This window comes from Lemur catta, chromosome 8, assembly GCF_020740605.2.
Source record: "Lemur catta isolate mLemCat1 chromosome 8, mLemCat1.pri, whole genome shotgun sequence".
NCBI classification, from domain to species: Eukaryota; Metazoa; Chordata; class Mammalia; order Primates; family Lemuridae; genus Lemur; species Lemur catta.
Window position 1 is genome coordinate 70,977,790 of NC_059135.1, and position 15,888 is coordinate 70,993,677.

General features: G+C 34.7%; 1 protein-coding gene across 1 annotated transcript; it reads right to left on the reverse strand.

The window, feature by feature from the left end:
* Positions 1-169: 169 nt before the first annotated feature.
* TNFAIP6 (TNF alpha induced protein 6) lies at positions 170-15,519 on the reverse strand. The gene is made up of 6 exons (XM_045560358.1): positions 15,354-15,519; positions 11,249-11,386; positions 9,683-9,844; positions 6,718-6,946; positions 4,252-4,292; positions 170-871 (listed from the first exon to the last, which is right to left on the reverse strand). Exons 1-6 carry the CDS (start codon positions 15,445-15,447, stop codon positions 702-704), a joined length of 834 nt encoding a protein of 277 aa, XP_045416314.1. The 5' UTR covers positions 15,448-15,519; the 3' UTR covers positions 170-701.
* Between the last annotated feature and the right edge of the window lie 369 nt (positions 15,520-15,888).

Here is a 15,888-nt window from a genome sequence, read left to right on the forward strand (position 1 = left end):
CTTACTCTTGCTCTATAAGCCTATCTTTCTGTCCTCAATAAACCTCATTTTCATGCTTGCCTTACTTTGGTGCATCTGTCATTCTTTGGACATAAGCGTGCAAAGAACCTACATTTCACACTGAAACCTGACACAAGGATACTGTCCCAAATAGAGAGCTGCAGAAATATGTATGTTCAAGAATATTTATTACGGCAATACTTATGAAAACAACCTGAAATTCCAACAATAGAGACAGGCTTAAATAACACATTGAACAATCATACCATAGAATATTTTACAGCTGTTCAAAATCATGTTTTTGTGGAATACTCAATGATTTCAGAACATGCTTAAACTATAAAGTTCAAGGTTAACAAAACAGGGATATAAAACTGTACATAGAGTGGGATTCCAAAATTTCAAATGCAAATACATATAGATACATATATATACCACAAACAGAAAAATGACTGAGAGAAAAATATATAAAAATGTTAAAAATGTTAATGCTTGTTATTTCTATGTAGTGAGGTTATGAGAGATTTTATTTTCTCATATAAAGTTTTCTGTATTTTCCGATTTCCCCCAAAGCAGGTAATGCTTTCACATTTAGAAAAATAATAAATAAATGTTAACAATAATAATATAAAAGTGAGCTCAAAGGAGTTCCAAAAGATGCAAACATAAACACTGTATATTCTGATCATCCTTTTTTCCCCTTATAAATGGCTAAATCTTCCAGCTAAAAAGTTTTTATTTCCAGTGGACGTAGTGCTTGTATTTTTTCCTTGACTGGATTTGGGCACAGGATCCACTGTAACATATTTGATTTGGAAACCTCCTGCTGTCACTGAAGCATCACTCAGAAACTTCAAGGTCATGACATTTCCTATGGGAGGAAGAACAGGCAAAAAAACAAAGATGTTACTCTCCTTAGATTTGGTAGACAATTCAAGGACTCATCATTCTCATTGCTACATGGAACCAGGGTAAGGGATTTACATATTTTTTTTTCCTGTGGCCCTCCAATGTGTCCCACAGGAAATTTTGTCTATTCCGTTTAAAGGACACTCTTCGTAGAATGAACGTCAACAGTATGAAAGGAGAATGGCAGGCAGGTCAAACTCATAAGGGGTGGTTGAGTTATTTACTAAACGATGGCAGGACAACATGCTTTACATTTGTAAGATACAGAGCTAGATCCCTACTTTACAGAGAGTACCTAAATACATTCTAGCTGTATGTAAAGACCAAAAGGTGCTAAAAATAAAAACTTTATTATATAAAATAAAATATAGAAACACATATCTTTTTCAGGGGGGAAAAGCCTTCTTAATCCAGATCCCAAATCCAGAATTCATTATAAAAAACTAAACCAAACCAAGGCAAAACAGTGGCTCAAGCCTGTAATTCTAGCACTTTGGGAGGCTGGGAGGATCACTTGAGGCTAAGAGTTCAAGACCAGCCTGGGCAACATCTGAGACCCCCGAGAAGCTGAGGCAAGACGATCCCTTGAGCCCAGGAGTTTGAGCTTGTAAGTGAGCTATGATGATGCCACTGCACGTTTGCCCAGGCAACAGAGTGAGGCCTTGTCTACAAAAAAAAAAACAAAAAACAAAAAAACCCCACCAGCATGTATACATATGTGTGTGTGTATGTGTGTGTGTGTGTGTGTGTACATTCTCTCTATATATAAAATGCTAATGCTTGATTTCATCTATTAACTCATGTAATCCCCAACAACACTGTGAAGTGAGGTGAATACTTTTAAAATATTCATTTTACACATTACAAACTGAGGCATAGGGAGACTTAAGTATCTTGCCCAAAACCACGGAGCTAAATTGGTGGAGTCAGGTTTGAGCACAAGCAGTCTGGCTTCAGAGTTCATTTTGTGAATCTCATACTGTACTTTTCTTATACTTAGAAGATTTGCCTAAATATAAAAAACACTTTGAAAGAAGCAGACTGAGAGAAAATAGGGTAAATATCTCTAATATACAGAGAGCTGCTAGAAATAAAAAAGACAAGAGTTCCTAAGAAGAATACACAAGAAATATAAATTCATAGGCAATTCAGAGGTGTTCAAAGGGCCAATAAACATTTTAAAAGATGTTCAAAAAGCACTACAAAGAAATTCAAATAAGACCAGTAATGATACTTTTTTGCTCTTTTATTGTGAGAGAATTCAGTGAATACTTAGCTGGTTAAAATGCAAATTGGCACTGCAGGGCTGTGCTAGTTTGGCAACATCTATCAACATTTAAAATGCATCTTGCCCGTGACCCCACAATTTCACTTCTAGGAACCTACTCTATTAAAAAAAAGCAGCACTACCAAGTTAAGATAGAGGTTTACAAGTGTTCATTGAAACTGTGAATAAAAAAAGAAAATATCAGAAAAAAACATCTTCGAGACATCAAATATTGGTACATGACAAATTATATGGTATATCCATAGAATGACCTATTAAGCAGTCATTAAAAGAATTAGAGTGATCTAAATATTGTACTCTGACAATGTACATAGTGTCCATGTATATAATGTTTATATAAGAGGAAAACATCTGGAACGATGTCACTACACAGTTATCAAATGCCTTCATGGGGTGAAGGAGCATGAGCACATTCTTACTTTTATGCCTTTTATTAATGTGGTGAGATTATGGGTAGTTTTAGTTTACTTTCTGTTTTTATTTTTTAATATAAATATCCTGGGTTGAATAAGCACATATTTAAGAAGAAAACCACATCAAAATGTTAATAGTATTTTGTTTGATCATTGGATTTTATGTTAAATGTATCTTATGTCTTCTTTTCCTATTACTTTGTATTAATGTCTTCTTGCTGATTTGCTAAGTCTTTGGCTCTTTTGTTTAACTATATTCTTTTCTATTTGTTGATTTGTTTCTCTTTGAATAATAATGTGCATGGGGTTTTTCTTTTTAGTTTGTTGAAATCGTTCCAAAAAACCCAACATAGATTTGATTATGCTTGGAGTAAGTTGTCTGTTTTAGACAAAACAAGCAAAATGTCAAATTTCAGACTTCCTTTTGACTCCTGCTCTGACTACAGCTCTAAGATGTCTTCTTTCAACTTTCTGGTAACATAAAATATGTTTTCAAGAAAAGAATGAGAGATAAGTAAAAGTTTTAATATTAATAGCTTCACCTTCTTAGGGAGGTTGTAACAGTAATGAATTAATAAGGTTTAAGCATTAATCATTCAAAAGCAGAGCAGGAATTTCCTTCTTGCCATAATGACAAATAAATTAGACTTGAGTGCACTGCCAGGATGTGTTGTGCAAGTTAACTAGTTGTATTTGAGTCTAAGGACTACTTAGACATTGCAACTCAATGTAGCTTTGTTGTTTTCGTTGCAGAAGTGTTGTGATATTGTGATAATTTTAGGACTTGAAGGAAAAGTAGAAAACATAAGAATGCAAACTGCTCATGCTGGTGATGGAAATAAGAAGAAAAAGTGACGACATTTAAGAAAGTAAAGGTTTTTAGTCACAAGATAGCAGTTCGGGGTGAATTAAAGGATAGTCTTGCTTATTGAGATAAATTTATGCTGCTACAGGGCATTTCTTGAGGTATATTTCTTGGAACAAAGTCACAGAAATAATAGGGGGGGATATTTGGAAAACATTGCCTATTATATCTAGCCTTTTGAGATTTACTATGCATAATTAGCATATTAAAAGCTCCCTGCTGCCTTCCAATAAAGAAACCAGTATAATATTGTTTAACTCAATGTTTTCCAAAATTATTTGGCCTTAGAAACCTTTTTTCATGTAATACCTATTTAAAACATCTCACAGAACTGTGTTCTTCAAAACACTCTCTAGAGAATGCAGTACTAAAATAAAAATGTAATAAATACAATGTAAAATTTTTTTTAGTGACAAGGTATTTTTTAACAACTTTATAAATTATTTCAGCCATTTACCAATGAAAAATATCAGCTGTTTATTACTATATTTTATGGAAATCATAAACTATAGCAGTGTTTACGGATTTGCAGATTCAAGACCATCTCACACTGCATTTCCTGCAAATAACAAGAGTCTGTATGTTTTTAATGCAAGCAGTTGGCATAAATCTTTAAGTATAAATAAACAATTCTCTGGATTCTACAAGCTAACAAGTTACATCTGGCTTTAGTTCTCTCAACTTTAAAAAGTGAATAATAATAACTACTAGGTCCTTCACTTTCAGGGACAATGACAAAACAAATTAGAGTTTTGGTCCTCAATTTAGAGCATTACCTGTACTAATGATGTCATCTGGAAGCGTATCTCCACAGTACCTGAAAGGGAATTTTTAGAAAAGAGAAGTCATGTGAATGAATATTGTATAGCGATTGTAGTGGTTCTTACTGATAATTAAAATGATTTCACCTAAGTAATAGCTCATTTTCCTATAATTTTAAATTTTGTATTTTTTTTACACGGATTCATACAGGAGAAGAGGGGTTGAAACAAAATTTGCTGTTTGAAGTAAACTCATAATATTAATGAGATTTTTAAGAAAAGATTTGTGGCCTTTCTACTTTGTGTTCCTAGAAAACTATTTGTATACTAGATCATTTGAATCTTCTTGGAAAAATTAAAAATTTGTTTCTGATTAATTTTATAAAGTTTTCTTCACAGTTAAAGAAGAATGGGTGTATGGTTAGTAATATTAATATTTTGAATTCTAGGATAGACTGACTTAAATGTGGAAAAATTATGTTGGACCTTACAGGCATAAAAGAGTTTGATTTTTATCTGAATCATGACTTGAAAGAAACGTACTTACACATTACATAAAAAGGTAAGGGTTTTGTAAGTTTATAAAAGTGTAATTCATTCCACAGGAAGAAAAAGTCTATTATAAAGATAAATTAGGCTGGGCACGGTGGCTCATGCCTATAACCCTAGCACTTTGAGAGGCTGAGGTTAGAGGCCAGGAGTTCAAGACCAGCCTGAGCAAGAGTGACACTCTGTCTCTACTAAAAATTTTTCTATTTTCTGATTAGCTGGGGGTGGTGGCTCTCTCCTGTAGTCCCAGCTACTCAGGAGGCTGAGGCAGGAAGATCACTTGAACCCAGGAGTTTGAGGTTTCAGTGAGCTATGATGACACCACTGAGCTCTAGCCTGAGTGACAATGCAAGACACTGTCTCAAAAAAAAAAAAAAAGGTAAATTACATAATATAAATCAGCCTGTTGAAACCTTCTAAAAATAATAGTTTTATCTAGAGCTGTAATTGATTTCTGAAACTGGGTTTAGAATAAAATATCATTTTAATTCCCAAGGTGGGAAGTCCATTCTTTCAAAAAGTGCCTCGTTCTTAATTTCCCCAACTCTACTTCATGTCTTCTTCAAAGTATTTTTAGAAACTATTTGTATTTTTTTCCTGTAGTCTGTCAGTCAAGGAACAAAACAAAGCAAAACAAAACCACAAATACTTTCCTTTCAAAAACTATTGTTCATTTATGCAAGAAATGTCTTTGTTTTTCTTTTTCTTTTTATCCTAACACCTAGACAACCAGGGATTTGTTTACATTTGTATTTAAGTTACATGTTTCAAAGTCAATATAAAAACCTAGTTAGTCTGTCATTTTTAAATTGTCTCCACTACCATTTTCTTCCCTTAAATTACTATCATTTGTAATAGAGAATTGATAATTGATAGTCTATTTATAATTGATAGTCTAAAATATGGGCTATTAAGTAGGAACCTGAATATATAAAATATCTAATTGTATACTCTTTAATTTTGCAATATATTGTAAAGCACTCAAAATTTAAACTATATTAAAGATTTGGGGTACAAACAAAAAGACTGTGTTCCAGCATGTCGCAAAACCAAGGGAAAATATTGAGGAAGGAAACACTTGTTTTTTATGGCAAAGAAAGCTTTTTTAAAAAAATGTAATTCAATTAATTTCTCTTTTAAAGACAGGGTCTTGCTCTGTCACCCAGGCTGGAATGCAGTGGCACAATCATAGCTCGAGTAGCTCATAACAGCCTTGAACTCCTGGGCTTAAGTGATCCTCAGTCCTTGCCTCCTGAGTGCCTAGGACTACAGGTGTGCACCACCACACCCAGCTCATTTTTTAAAAATGTTTTGTAGAGATGGGGGTCTTACAATGTTGCCCAGGCTGGTTTTCAACTCCTGGGCTCAAGTGATCTTCCCCTCTCAGCCTCTCAAAGTGCTGGGATGCCAGGCATGAGCCACCGTGCCCGGCCAAACAAAGCCAATTTTAAGAAGATATTCATCATATGCTTAGTTAAATTGTATGAGAGAAGGGGCTATACTTTGCTTATTTACTTTACATCCATAATGCTTAGCACAAGGCTTTGTAGGAAGAAGAAAGGCAAAAATTCCTAAATTTACAATCATTTTTAGGAGGTTGACATAAATTAGAACTTAAAAGCCCCAACACATTTTTCAACTTATTTATCTCTCCTTCCTCCTATTGTTAGTTAGATCTTGAAGTTTTAATAAATAGACTACAGAGTTCTTATAACTCAGCAATAATCAAAAGACAGCTATCACTAATTTAGTAATAAGCGTATGTAGCAGCCAGCTAAGAAATATCTTTCTTGAAAAGGATATGGTGTTGTAGTAAAGTTGAAATACTATAAAACTGATATGGCAGGGACAGTGGAGGGAAAATTAATTAAAGAAGCATGAAACAAAATATTGGACATTCATCTAACTTTCTGTATTGGGAACCTCACGTACCTTCCCACAAAGCCATGGATATCATCATAACTGTCATATATTTCAACATAGTCAGCCAAGCAACCTGGGTCATCTTCAAGGTCAAAGTTCAAAAAACTTAGGTGAACACGCTGACCATACTTGAGTCTAATGTGCCAGTAGCATATTTGGTTATCTTCATACTCCTTTGGAAAGCCTGGAGACTTAAAAATATGCTTTGGATCTGTAAAGACACCACCACACTCCTTTGCTGAAATGGAAAAAGAAAAAGAAGAAAAAAAAAATTAGGAAAAAAACTATTCTTATTTAAAAATGATATTGATATTTACTTCTTAGCTATCTATAACTTGTTATGAAATATTAAGGAAATGGCTTAATATATAGCATCTATAGTATATTATGCATGCTTATAGCTAAAGAATAAATGTCCTTTTTCATCAATAGTTTTTTTTTTTTTTTTTTTTTTGAGACAGAGTCTCATTGTGTTCCTGGGCTAGAGTGAGTGCTGTGGCGTCAGCCTAGCTCATAGCAACCTCAAACTCCTGGGCTTAAGCGATCCTACTGCCTCAGCCTCCCCAGTAGCTGGGACTACAGGCATGCGCCACCATGCCCAGCTAATTTTTTCTATATATATATTTTAGTTCACCAGATAATTTCTTTCTATTTTTAGTAGAGACGGGGTCTCGCTCTTGCTGAGGCTGGTCTTGAACTCCTGACCTCGAGCAATCCACCTGCCTCGGCCTCCCAGAGTGCTAGGATTACAGGCGTGAGCCACTACGCCTGGCCTCAATAGTTTTTAAGTTCTCTAAAATAAACATTTTGGACTATTTGTGGATTTTTTTAAAAAGTAAAAATAGTAAGGAAAGAAACAGCTGGCTGTGGTGGCATGCACCTGTGGTCCCAGCTATTTGGGAGGCTGATGTGGAAGGATCCATTGAGCCCAGGTGTTTGAGGGTGTACTGGGCAACACAGTGAGACCCTATCTCTAAAAAAATTGTTTTTTAAATTAAAAAGCTTTTTCAAAATAGTAGTTTAATTGTGCTTATGTTTACATTTTTGCTTTCTTTTATCTCTTAAAACATAAAATGCACAAGTCTTTCGTGAACACATCTATGTATTTTGAAAAATATATATATATATATATCCATGTCACCAACAGCCCAATCAAGATTTTTGTTCTGTGGTGTCACCATTGTGTCTTCAGGAACTCCAACACTTAGAATAATGAGTCCCATAAATTCTGTTTGGAAAATCATTATAGAATTTCAGTACTGCAAGTGACCTTAAAGGTCACTCTAATCCAATTAAAAGGAATGATTAGTAATTATTCTGTACTCTCTTTACTTATTTTAAACTAACATCCTAATCCTCATATTTCAGGATTTGGTGGAGATATTCATGTTTGCTTTTTCCAAGTTGTTCATCATTTTATAGATTTCAGTATGTCATAATCTGTCATAGGAAAAACAAACAAACAAATAAAACAAACACTTCTGCCAGAGCCAGTGGTTTGCAATGTGAGCTAGAGGGAAAGCTAGGAAGGCGCCCTGGTTAATTTTAATTCCATATCAGATAAGTCTCTAGTGTCTACGAAAAAGGTAGAACCTGGAAACAAAAACAACCTGTGTGGTAGTGGTGGTGGTGGTGATTCTGGGTAGCATTGAAAGATTTTTAAATTATATTAATTAGAGCTTTTTTCCCCAAGAATGTTCTTCTTTAAAATAGCCATTTTTGATAATTGTGTTAGAATCCTTAATTCCATCGAAGTTAAGAAGCTTATTTTGTCAAGGTTAGATAGGATCTGAGAAAGACTGGGAGCAACACAATAAGTCAGGGATCTATTTCAAGCTCTGTGACGAATCCATGCCTCATTTTCTTCATTGGTAAAACTAATATACCTATGCCTCTCTCACTATCTCCCTCACAGGGTTACTCTGAGGATAAAATATAGAAAATAACTTAAGGATGTTATGCAAATATAAAATATTCGTCTTGTAAAATGAAATGTACTGTACATAGTTTGTATATCTACATAAGCATGTGTATTGCCAACTTCAGGAGCAAATTTCTCTGTCCATACCATTGTATTTTTGTTGTATATATTATTAGATTGGAAGAAATTTGAATATTAAACTAATTTGGCTGCCTATTTAGCTATATCTATTCAGCTCTGTATTTTATGTTACATGTAGTTATTGCCTCACCTATTGCTTATTTAGAGAACGACAGATTTATCAAGCTGACTGGGCCTCTAAGCACTGTTAATTGGTTAAAAACTATTCACACACAAAAGTAGTCAACATCATGTCATACATTCAGAACTTGAAATGATCAAATGTACTTCTAAACACTACTTAATGACTCTATTCTTCCTTATTTCAATCAGCTCTAACCTGGTGATATTGATTAATTAATAATGATTTCTTTATTTCTCTGATACTATTATGATTTTTTTCATTCCAGTGATGTTTCAGTGAGCTGTTGTCCTTATGCTGGTTGAGGCAGTTCTCAGTCTCCTTCAAGTTAACCACATCCTAAATAATCTGAATACCACTAAATCCCAAAGTAAGCTAGATGCACTAAGAATTGGCTAAGAGGAAGTCTCCCAGGATTCTGTACTCATGTTCCCAGAGTAAAAGTATTCAGGCTTGTATGAGAAAAGAAAGAACTTTATACAAATTTATGAGCTAAGATGGCATTCTTATAAGAGGGGAATGAAATATTGTAAGAACCCTTTCATGAACACTTCTTCGTTTACCCTACATTTTGACCTATGGAAAGGATCTAATAGGAGCTCAGGGACACTAAAGTTAATCAAACAAAAGAAAAATCTGGCATAGTGTAATCACTTTATGAATGGTAGTTATCAGTAAGAATTATCACCAAATTAAATTATTTCTGGAAGAAGAAGCCATTTCTTTTTTAACAACCTCTTAGTAGCAGGTAACCATTTTTGCAAAACATAAAATTATTATTTTTAACCAACCATGTGGGTTGTAGCAATAGGCATCCCATCTTTCACTCCTGTTGAGACGGACTCCATAATCAATAATACCAGTTCTTCCAAATCCACAGTTGGGCCCTGGCTTCACAATAGGGTACCCAACTCTGCCCTTGGCCATCCATCCAGCGGCACAGACATGAAATCCTGCAAGAGGAAGAAGGGTTATGGACTAAACTGGTAAACTCCCTCAGCAGAGCAAAGCTCATCTTAACAAAGATGACCACTTGCAATAGTTAAGTTTCTCAATTGCCCAAATCTAGTTCAGATAAAAAGGGAAAACTGTTTTCTTAAAAAATAAAAACAAAAGTTTGAATCACATAAAATTTAACTTCTGGTTTTTACTAGAAAACTATATCTTGAAAAAAAAAAAAGATGCAAAAGGGCTAGAAATTATAATACTGTAGGTATGAAAATAATCCAAGTTCAGAGTTGGCTTCTTTTCACAAATGGCCTATCTAGTGCCATGAGATAATTTCTAAAATGGTAATCAATTCTGAAAAAAATAATTTTCAAGTGGTAATTTAATTAATTTCTATTTCAGGATCAATTATGATATTAGTAATATTTTTAGAGATTTGAATAAAGGGAAATTTTCTCATAAGTTTCATCTAAAGGCTCAGACCTGTTTCCCCTGCTCAGCTTCGGGGGCTGTTTTAATATCAGCCAATGCTATCCAAGAGGGAATTTACGAGAGGTCCAGGACGGCTAGTAGAGATTACAGCCTTTGTGTCCATCATTCCAATTACTGTGCCCCACACAGCCCTGTGATTACAGATGACCAGTTGTCTGGGAAGACTTCGGGGTGTTTGAGAGAACACTGTTAGTTTTATCTTGGGTAATGTAAAATAATAGCATAAACTTTGCCAGATATCATCCTGACACCAAAGGAGTTCTGAATGGGGGTGGCTCATTCTCCTGAAAGTCCCGGAGAGATGGTAGCAGCCAATTTTTGTATAAAGAAGCAAATAATATCAGTTAATTTCTGGGGTTTTCACCAGATCTTCCAACATCATCTTTCTAGTTTCTTTCTCCTGCTATCTTATAACCTGCCTGTCCGCCTTTTCCTCAAAGCTTTTGATCCTAAAGTACAAAATGCATTCACCCACTTAATGTGTAAAAAAAAAAAAAAAAGCCACTAAATTTGGTATGTCTCCTACCAAGTAAATTTCCTTGTGAGACTCAACATAGCACTGCAGCATCATTTAATAGCTGAGGAAACCCATACTCAGAAGTCAAGAAGTAGAACAATATTAAAAATGAATAGCAATGGCGTTCAAATTAATGAGAAATTTAAATGATGTTGAGATCATTTCATTTTCTTTTGACTTTTATTTTATTAGCTCCCACTAGGTTGTGACCTCAAATAAGTTGCTAGTACTAGACACTTTGCGCCAGCTCTCGGCAGATAGATGGAAGAAGCCAGAGAGAAGAGATGTCCCACCTAGGGGATCGAGAGAGAAGTCTTAAAAAGGGCAATAGGAAAGGGGGGTTCCCCCCTCCAACCTCTCGAGGGTGAAAAAGAAGAAAAATCATTGTCAAATCAGTTACCAATTTTTCTGGCTGCCTCTAGCTGCTTGTAGGTCGCAAGACGGCCGCCTTCAAACTCACACACCGCCTTAGCTTCTGCGTAGGTGAGCTTGTATCTGCCAGACCGGGCTTCTCTGTGGTACACACCTGCTGCCTGTTCTGTGGAATCACACAAGATCATAAATGCACTATTATCCATTCTTGTGGAACAGGGAAATTCTGCGGCCTCAGCTGGAAGATTACATCAGCTATTGTTCCTGCCAAAGGGCTTTCTGGGTCAGCTGCCTTGGGTGGCTACGTTTTCATTGTTAGAAAGCTTTGGAAAAAAATATGAATGAGGGGAATTTTAGGGGAATTTGGGGGGCACAGACAGAAACTAGAGGCTAAATTATGTTTTTTGACCAGATAGCGTGAAAAAAATTTTGAATACAATATTGTATTTCTACATTATCAATAGGTAATAAAGTTTTGGCTTTCTTCGGGCCTTAGGTCATATAAAAACTTGGAAGAGTATGCAATAGGGGAAAAAAAGGAGGTGAAGGCAAGAGAAACCAATAAGAATGGACTCATTATGCAGGCTCACAAAGATGGGGAAAAATAAGCCAAAATATCCATTTGAGGGAAATGACTAATGCAATAGAATTAAGTATTTAGTAAACAGAAAACTAATGAAATGTCTGAAGGAATCCAAAGCAAACAAATACTACATTAAGGAAAAGAAAAATAGATTCAAACACAGCAGAGAAAAAACTGGACACACCTAACTACCAGTTAGTGCCGGAATTCTTTATCTGATGTGCTTTTTTAGTTCACGTGTTGTTCCCGACACATTTTAGGCAATGTTAAGTCATATGTGAGTTGTCTTGCAATAGATCACTGGATTATTGTGGACTGTTTTGAGTTTGGAGTGTTTTCTGCCATAGAAACAATATGAAAAGATTCCCAGGACAATAGTCATAACATTAGCTCTATAGTTAGCTCTAATAGTCCTGTGTAGTCTGCCAGGTTATGTGTAAAAAAAAAGACTTTGTACCCTGACCTGTGCAATCAGCCACCATCAAGATCATTTCCAATGAGAATACATTTTTCTTGGCATGCAGCTAGACATGAATCCAGAAAATATAGTTCCTTGTTCTCCTCCCCAAACTGGAGGTTGACACTGTCATAGTTCAATGGGAGATGGTGCTTGGTATTTTCTCTGTTTTTCTGAACTCCAAGGGATCCTGCTCTTGTACATTACATGGTAAAGCCCATTATTCACACACAGAGGGACTCCGGCAACTGATGCTCAGAGGTCAGAGAATGCTGGGAACATCAAGTCATAACCAATTGAGTTGCTTTCCCCTTTGAAAGTCACCTGCTGCCCAGGTGTCCTTCATGCGGCAAAGCCTCATTGAGTTTTCATTAATTTCCAATTTGGTTATTTTGAGCATATACCGTGAAGTATTTTGCTAGGCACCATGGATTAAGTCCCGTCCTCAAGGAATTTGGATACCAGTGAACATTTTGAATATATTTATCTTGAAACAGAGGAATACCAAGGCTTTAGGTAGAGAAGGGAGGCATGTTTAACAATGTATTGTAATAGAGATTGTTGTTAATCATTAAAAATGTTCAAATTGTATCTGTTCCCTAAGAATATACACTAGAAGATCTTTATTTGAAAAAAATTTTTCTAGGAAGTATTTTAATGTATGCCAATGTTTCTCAAACTGATTTCCTTGATATTTTTACTCCAAAATTGAAATATAATATTTTCAGAAAAACAAATTAACAGAGATTTGAAAAAAATAGTTTTAAGTTTTCCTCCCAGTAATTTTTCTTAAACTTTTGATACCTGTGGATACTTGTATAACACAGTAACTGAAATAGCAAAAATTTTTCATAATTTCAATTTAATTTATTATATATTAACATTCCACATTGTTTCCCAAAGAGCACCAAACTTCCTGGTATCTTGCCTTATGAACAAATTGAGAACTCTTGGTGTATAATAGGTACTTAACAATTAAAGAAGGCATTTAAAGTATTGTTCAATTCAGAATTTTAAGCTATTAAGATGGACCTTTGCAATTAATCTTAATTCTACTTTCAGAAGAAATGATATTTTATTAATTTTCCTAGCCAATAGTCATTTATTTATTAAGACTGAAAATTTGTTTAACCGATAACTTTTTTTCTTTTAGCAAGTGGCAACAGTAAAATGTTTAATCTGTTGGTTCTACTGTGGAGGAATTGTATAACCTTGTATAACTTGAGGAGACTCAATTTCCCCATCTATCAAATGGGAATAATGATACTTCTGTACCTTAGTGGGAGCTCAAGATATGTTACTTTTCCCTTCCCTTTTTTCTCAATATGATGACTGAAAAGAATTGCTTATCTGTGCATTTTCAGTTTTCATGATGCATGTAACTGAAATCTTCCGTCCTTTCATGGAGTTTTTTTTTATTGTTTTTGTTTTGTTTCATTTAAAGTACTATTTAAGAAATTAGAGGATACCAGAGTTAAAGTAAGCCTTAGAAATCCCTTACTTCAAACTTCTCATTTTACCAGTTCTGAAGAGTAACCTAGAGAATTCAAAGTGTCCTGTTCTTGATAGTTGCTGGCAGATTCCTGCCTTCTAATCCAACTGTCTTTCCTCCCTAAATAGTTTCTAATATGATATCGACCCAACCAACTGTAAACAGTGTGTAGTACTAGGCTGACTGGCCAAAAATTCGTCCCAGATGGAAGCAATTTGGTATTATCCCTCAGATTTGCAGTATATTATTAACAAACATTTGGGTTTGCTCCTTTCTACCTCTGGGGCAGAACTTCTATTGTCCAGGTTTATATTTTTGTGATATACAACATCACTTTAAAAAAAAACTCCAAATTACTTGATTATTAGAGAGTTTGGCAACATTTCAAAGTTTATCCATATGGGTTTAATTCTCACTAGCTTTTTGACATTTAAAAAAATTTCTGACAAATAAGTATATATTTCCTAAATTTGATTGTGTGCAATGAAAGTAAACAAAGAGATTTGCTCGTTGCTCTACTAAATTCCAGAACCCATCTTGGCCAAATGGATCACAGTGAAACCAGTTCACTGGCTCAAGCTGAAAAAAAGAGGCGGCAAGGCTGTGCATTACAAATCAGGCTTTTTAATGAAACCCTCATGGTTGCAGTTATTACCAGAGAGAAACATGCTGAAAGGGAAGATACTCTACAACTGTGTGCTGCTTAGCAAGCATAAAACCAGATATAGGTTAATTTTGCCTTCTCTCATTTCTTCATTCTATGCAAGAATCCATCAATTTTTTCCCCAAGCAAATCAATTTTTTTTTTACTGTTAAACACAAATAATGAACATAAGGCAATATCAATGTGAATCATGAGAATTAAAGCATTGCTTAATGTACTATAAGGGGTGTTTTGGATTTTCTGTATTTTGCCTTTTTTGATCTATTGTTTATCTTTACCATTTCGCCTATGTCATTCCTTATACTTATCTAACAACAAAAGAAATTTTCCTTGTCTAACAAAAGGGTTAGAAAAGTTAGCCATGTATATTGCTAACATGAACAAAAGGAATCAAAGTGGCAAGAATGCATTCAAAGGAGAAACCTTTTTCATTTTTTTCTGTATTGCAAGCTTGCTTTGTCAAAATAGTCAAAAGATATTTTGGAAAACTAAGATATACACTGCAGCTCAGACTACATTTAGCAATGATTACAAAATTTTCGTGGTACTATATAGCAATTTACCTGTTATGAAATCTGACTGCAAATGCATTGAAATAAAAAAATATATTGGTGGTTTTAGTTTGTTAAAAAAAAATACTCCTCACTATGCTACCACATCTGCTTTGAAAAATTTTTAAATATTATTTTATATTGATTATATTCATTGTTGTTTTATATGGAACAATTCACTTTATACAACTCTATTGTTAAATTTTAGAAGGTGAAAACACTTTTTTAAAAAACGCTGTACACATTCCAATGGCTGTCTTTCCTAAGCATTTTCTTTGAAAACATCATCCTTGAACAGAGTAGAAAAATTTACTGCTTTAATTCAATTCTCCATGATTTCAAAGAATCGACATTCCCACACGAAGATCAAGAGGGAAGTTTCTTACCAAGCCATATGGAGTTATGAAAAATTCCATTCCTGAATCCCCATCCTGCAGCCTCTTCCCACAGCAAGACAAATAAGTAAATTAAGATGGTCATATCTCCAGCTGTAGTGAAGTAACAGTCTGTCAGGGACTGCTCACGGTAAGTTCTCAGAGCAGCGGCTGAAATGTGACTGAAACATCTGGTTTCCACATCTTTTAAATAGTTTTTTTTCAACTATGAGGTCAGCAAGTACTCTCCAATGGCATTTTCCGCTGCAGAGTTACACAATTATCTCAGTGTCTGAAGCAAATCCTCTGACTCATTTGCATTGGCAACCAAAACTAAGGATATAGAATGATCATCTACGTTTTAAAATTCACTTCCTCAGAAGGGAGTTCATTTATTCTGTCAATCACAAATGCTTTTCTGTTAGAAAGTTTGTGGATTCAGCAGTGATTAAAAGAAAGCCAATCTTCAGTAGGAATTTTAAGAGAAATCCTGAATTATGGGGCATGGGGTTTAGGGTTATGCATTAATCTTTAACTTGACCCTGGT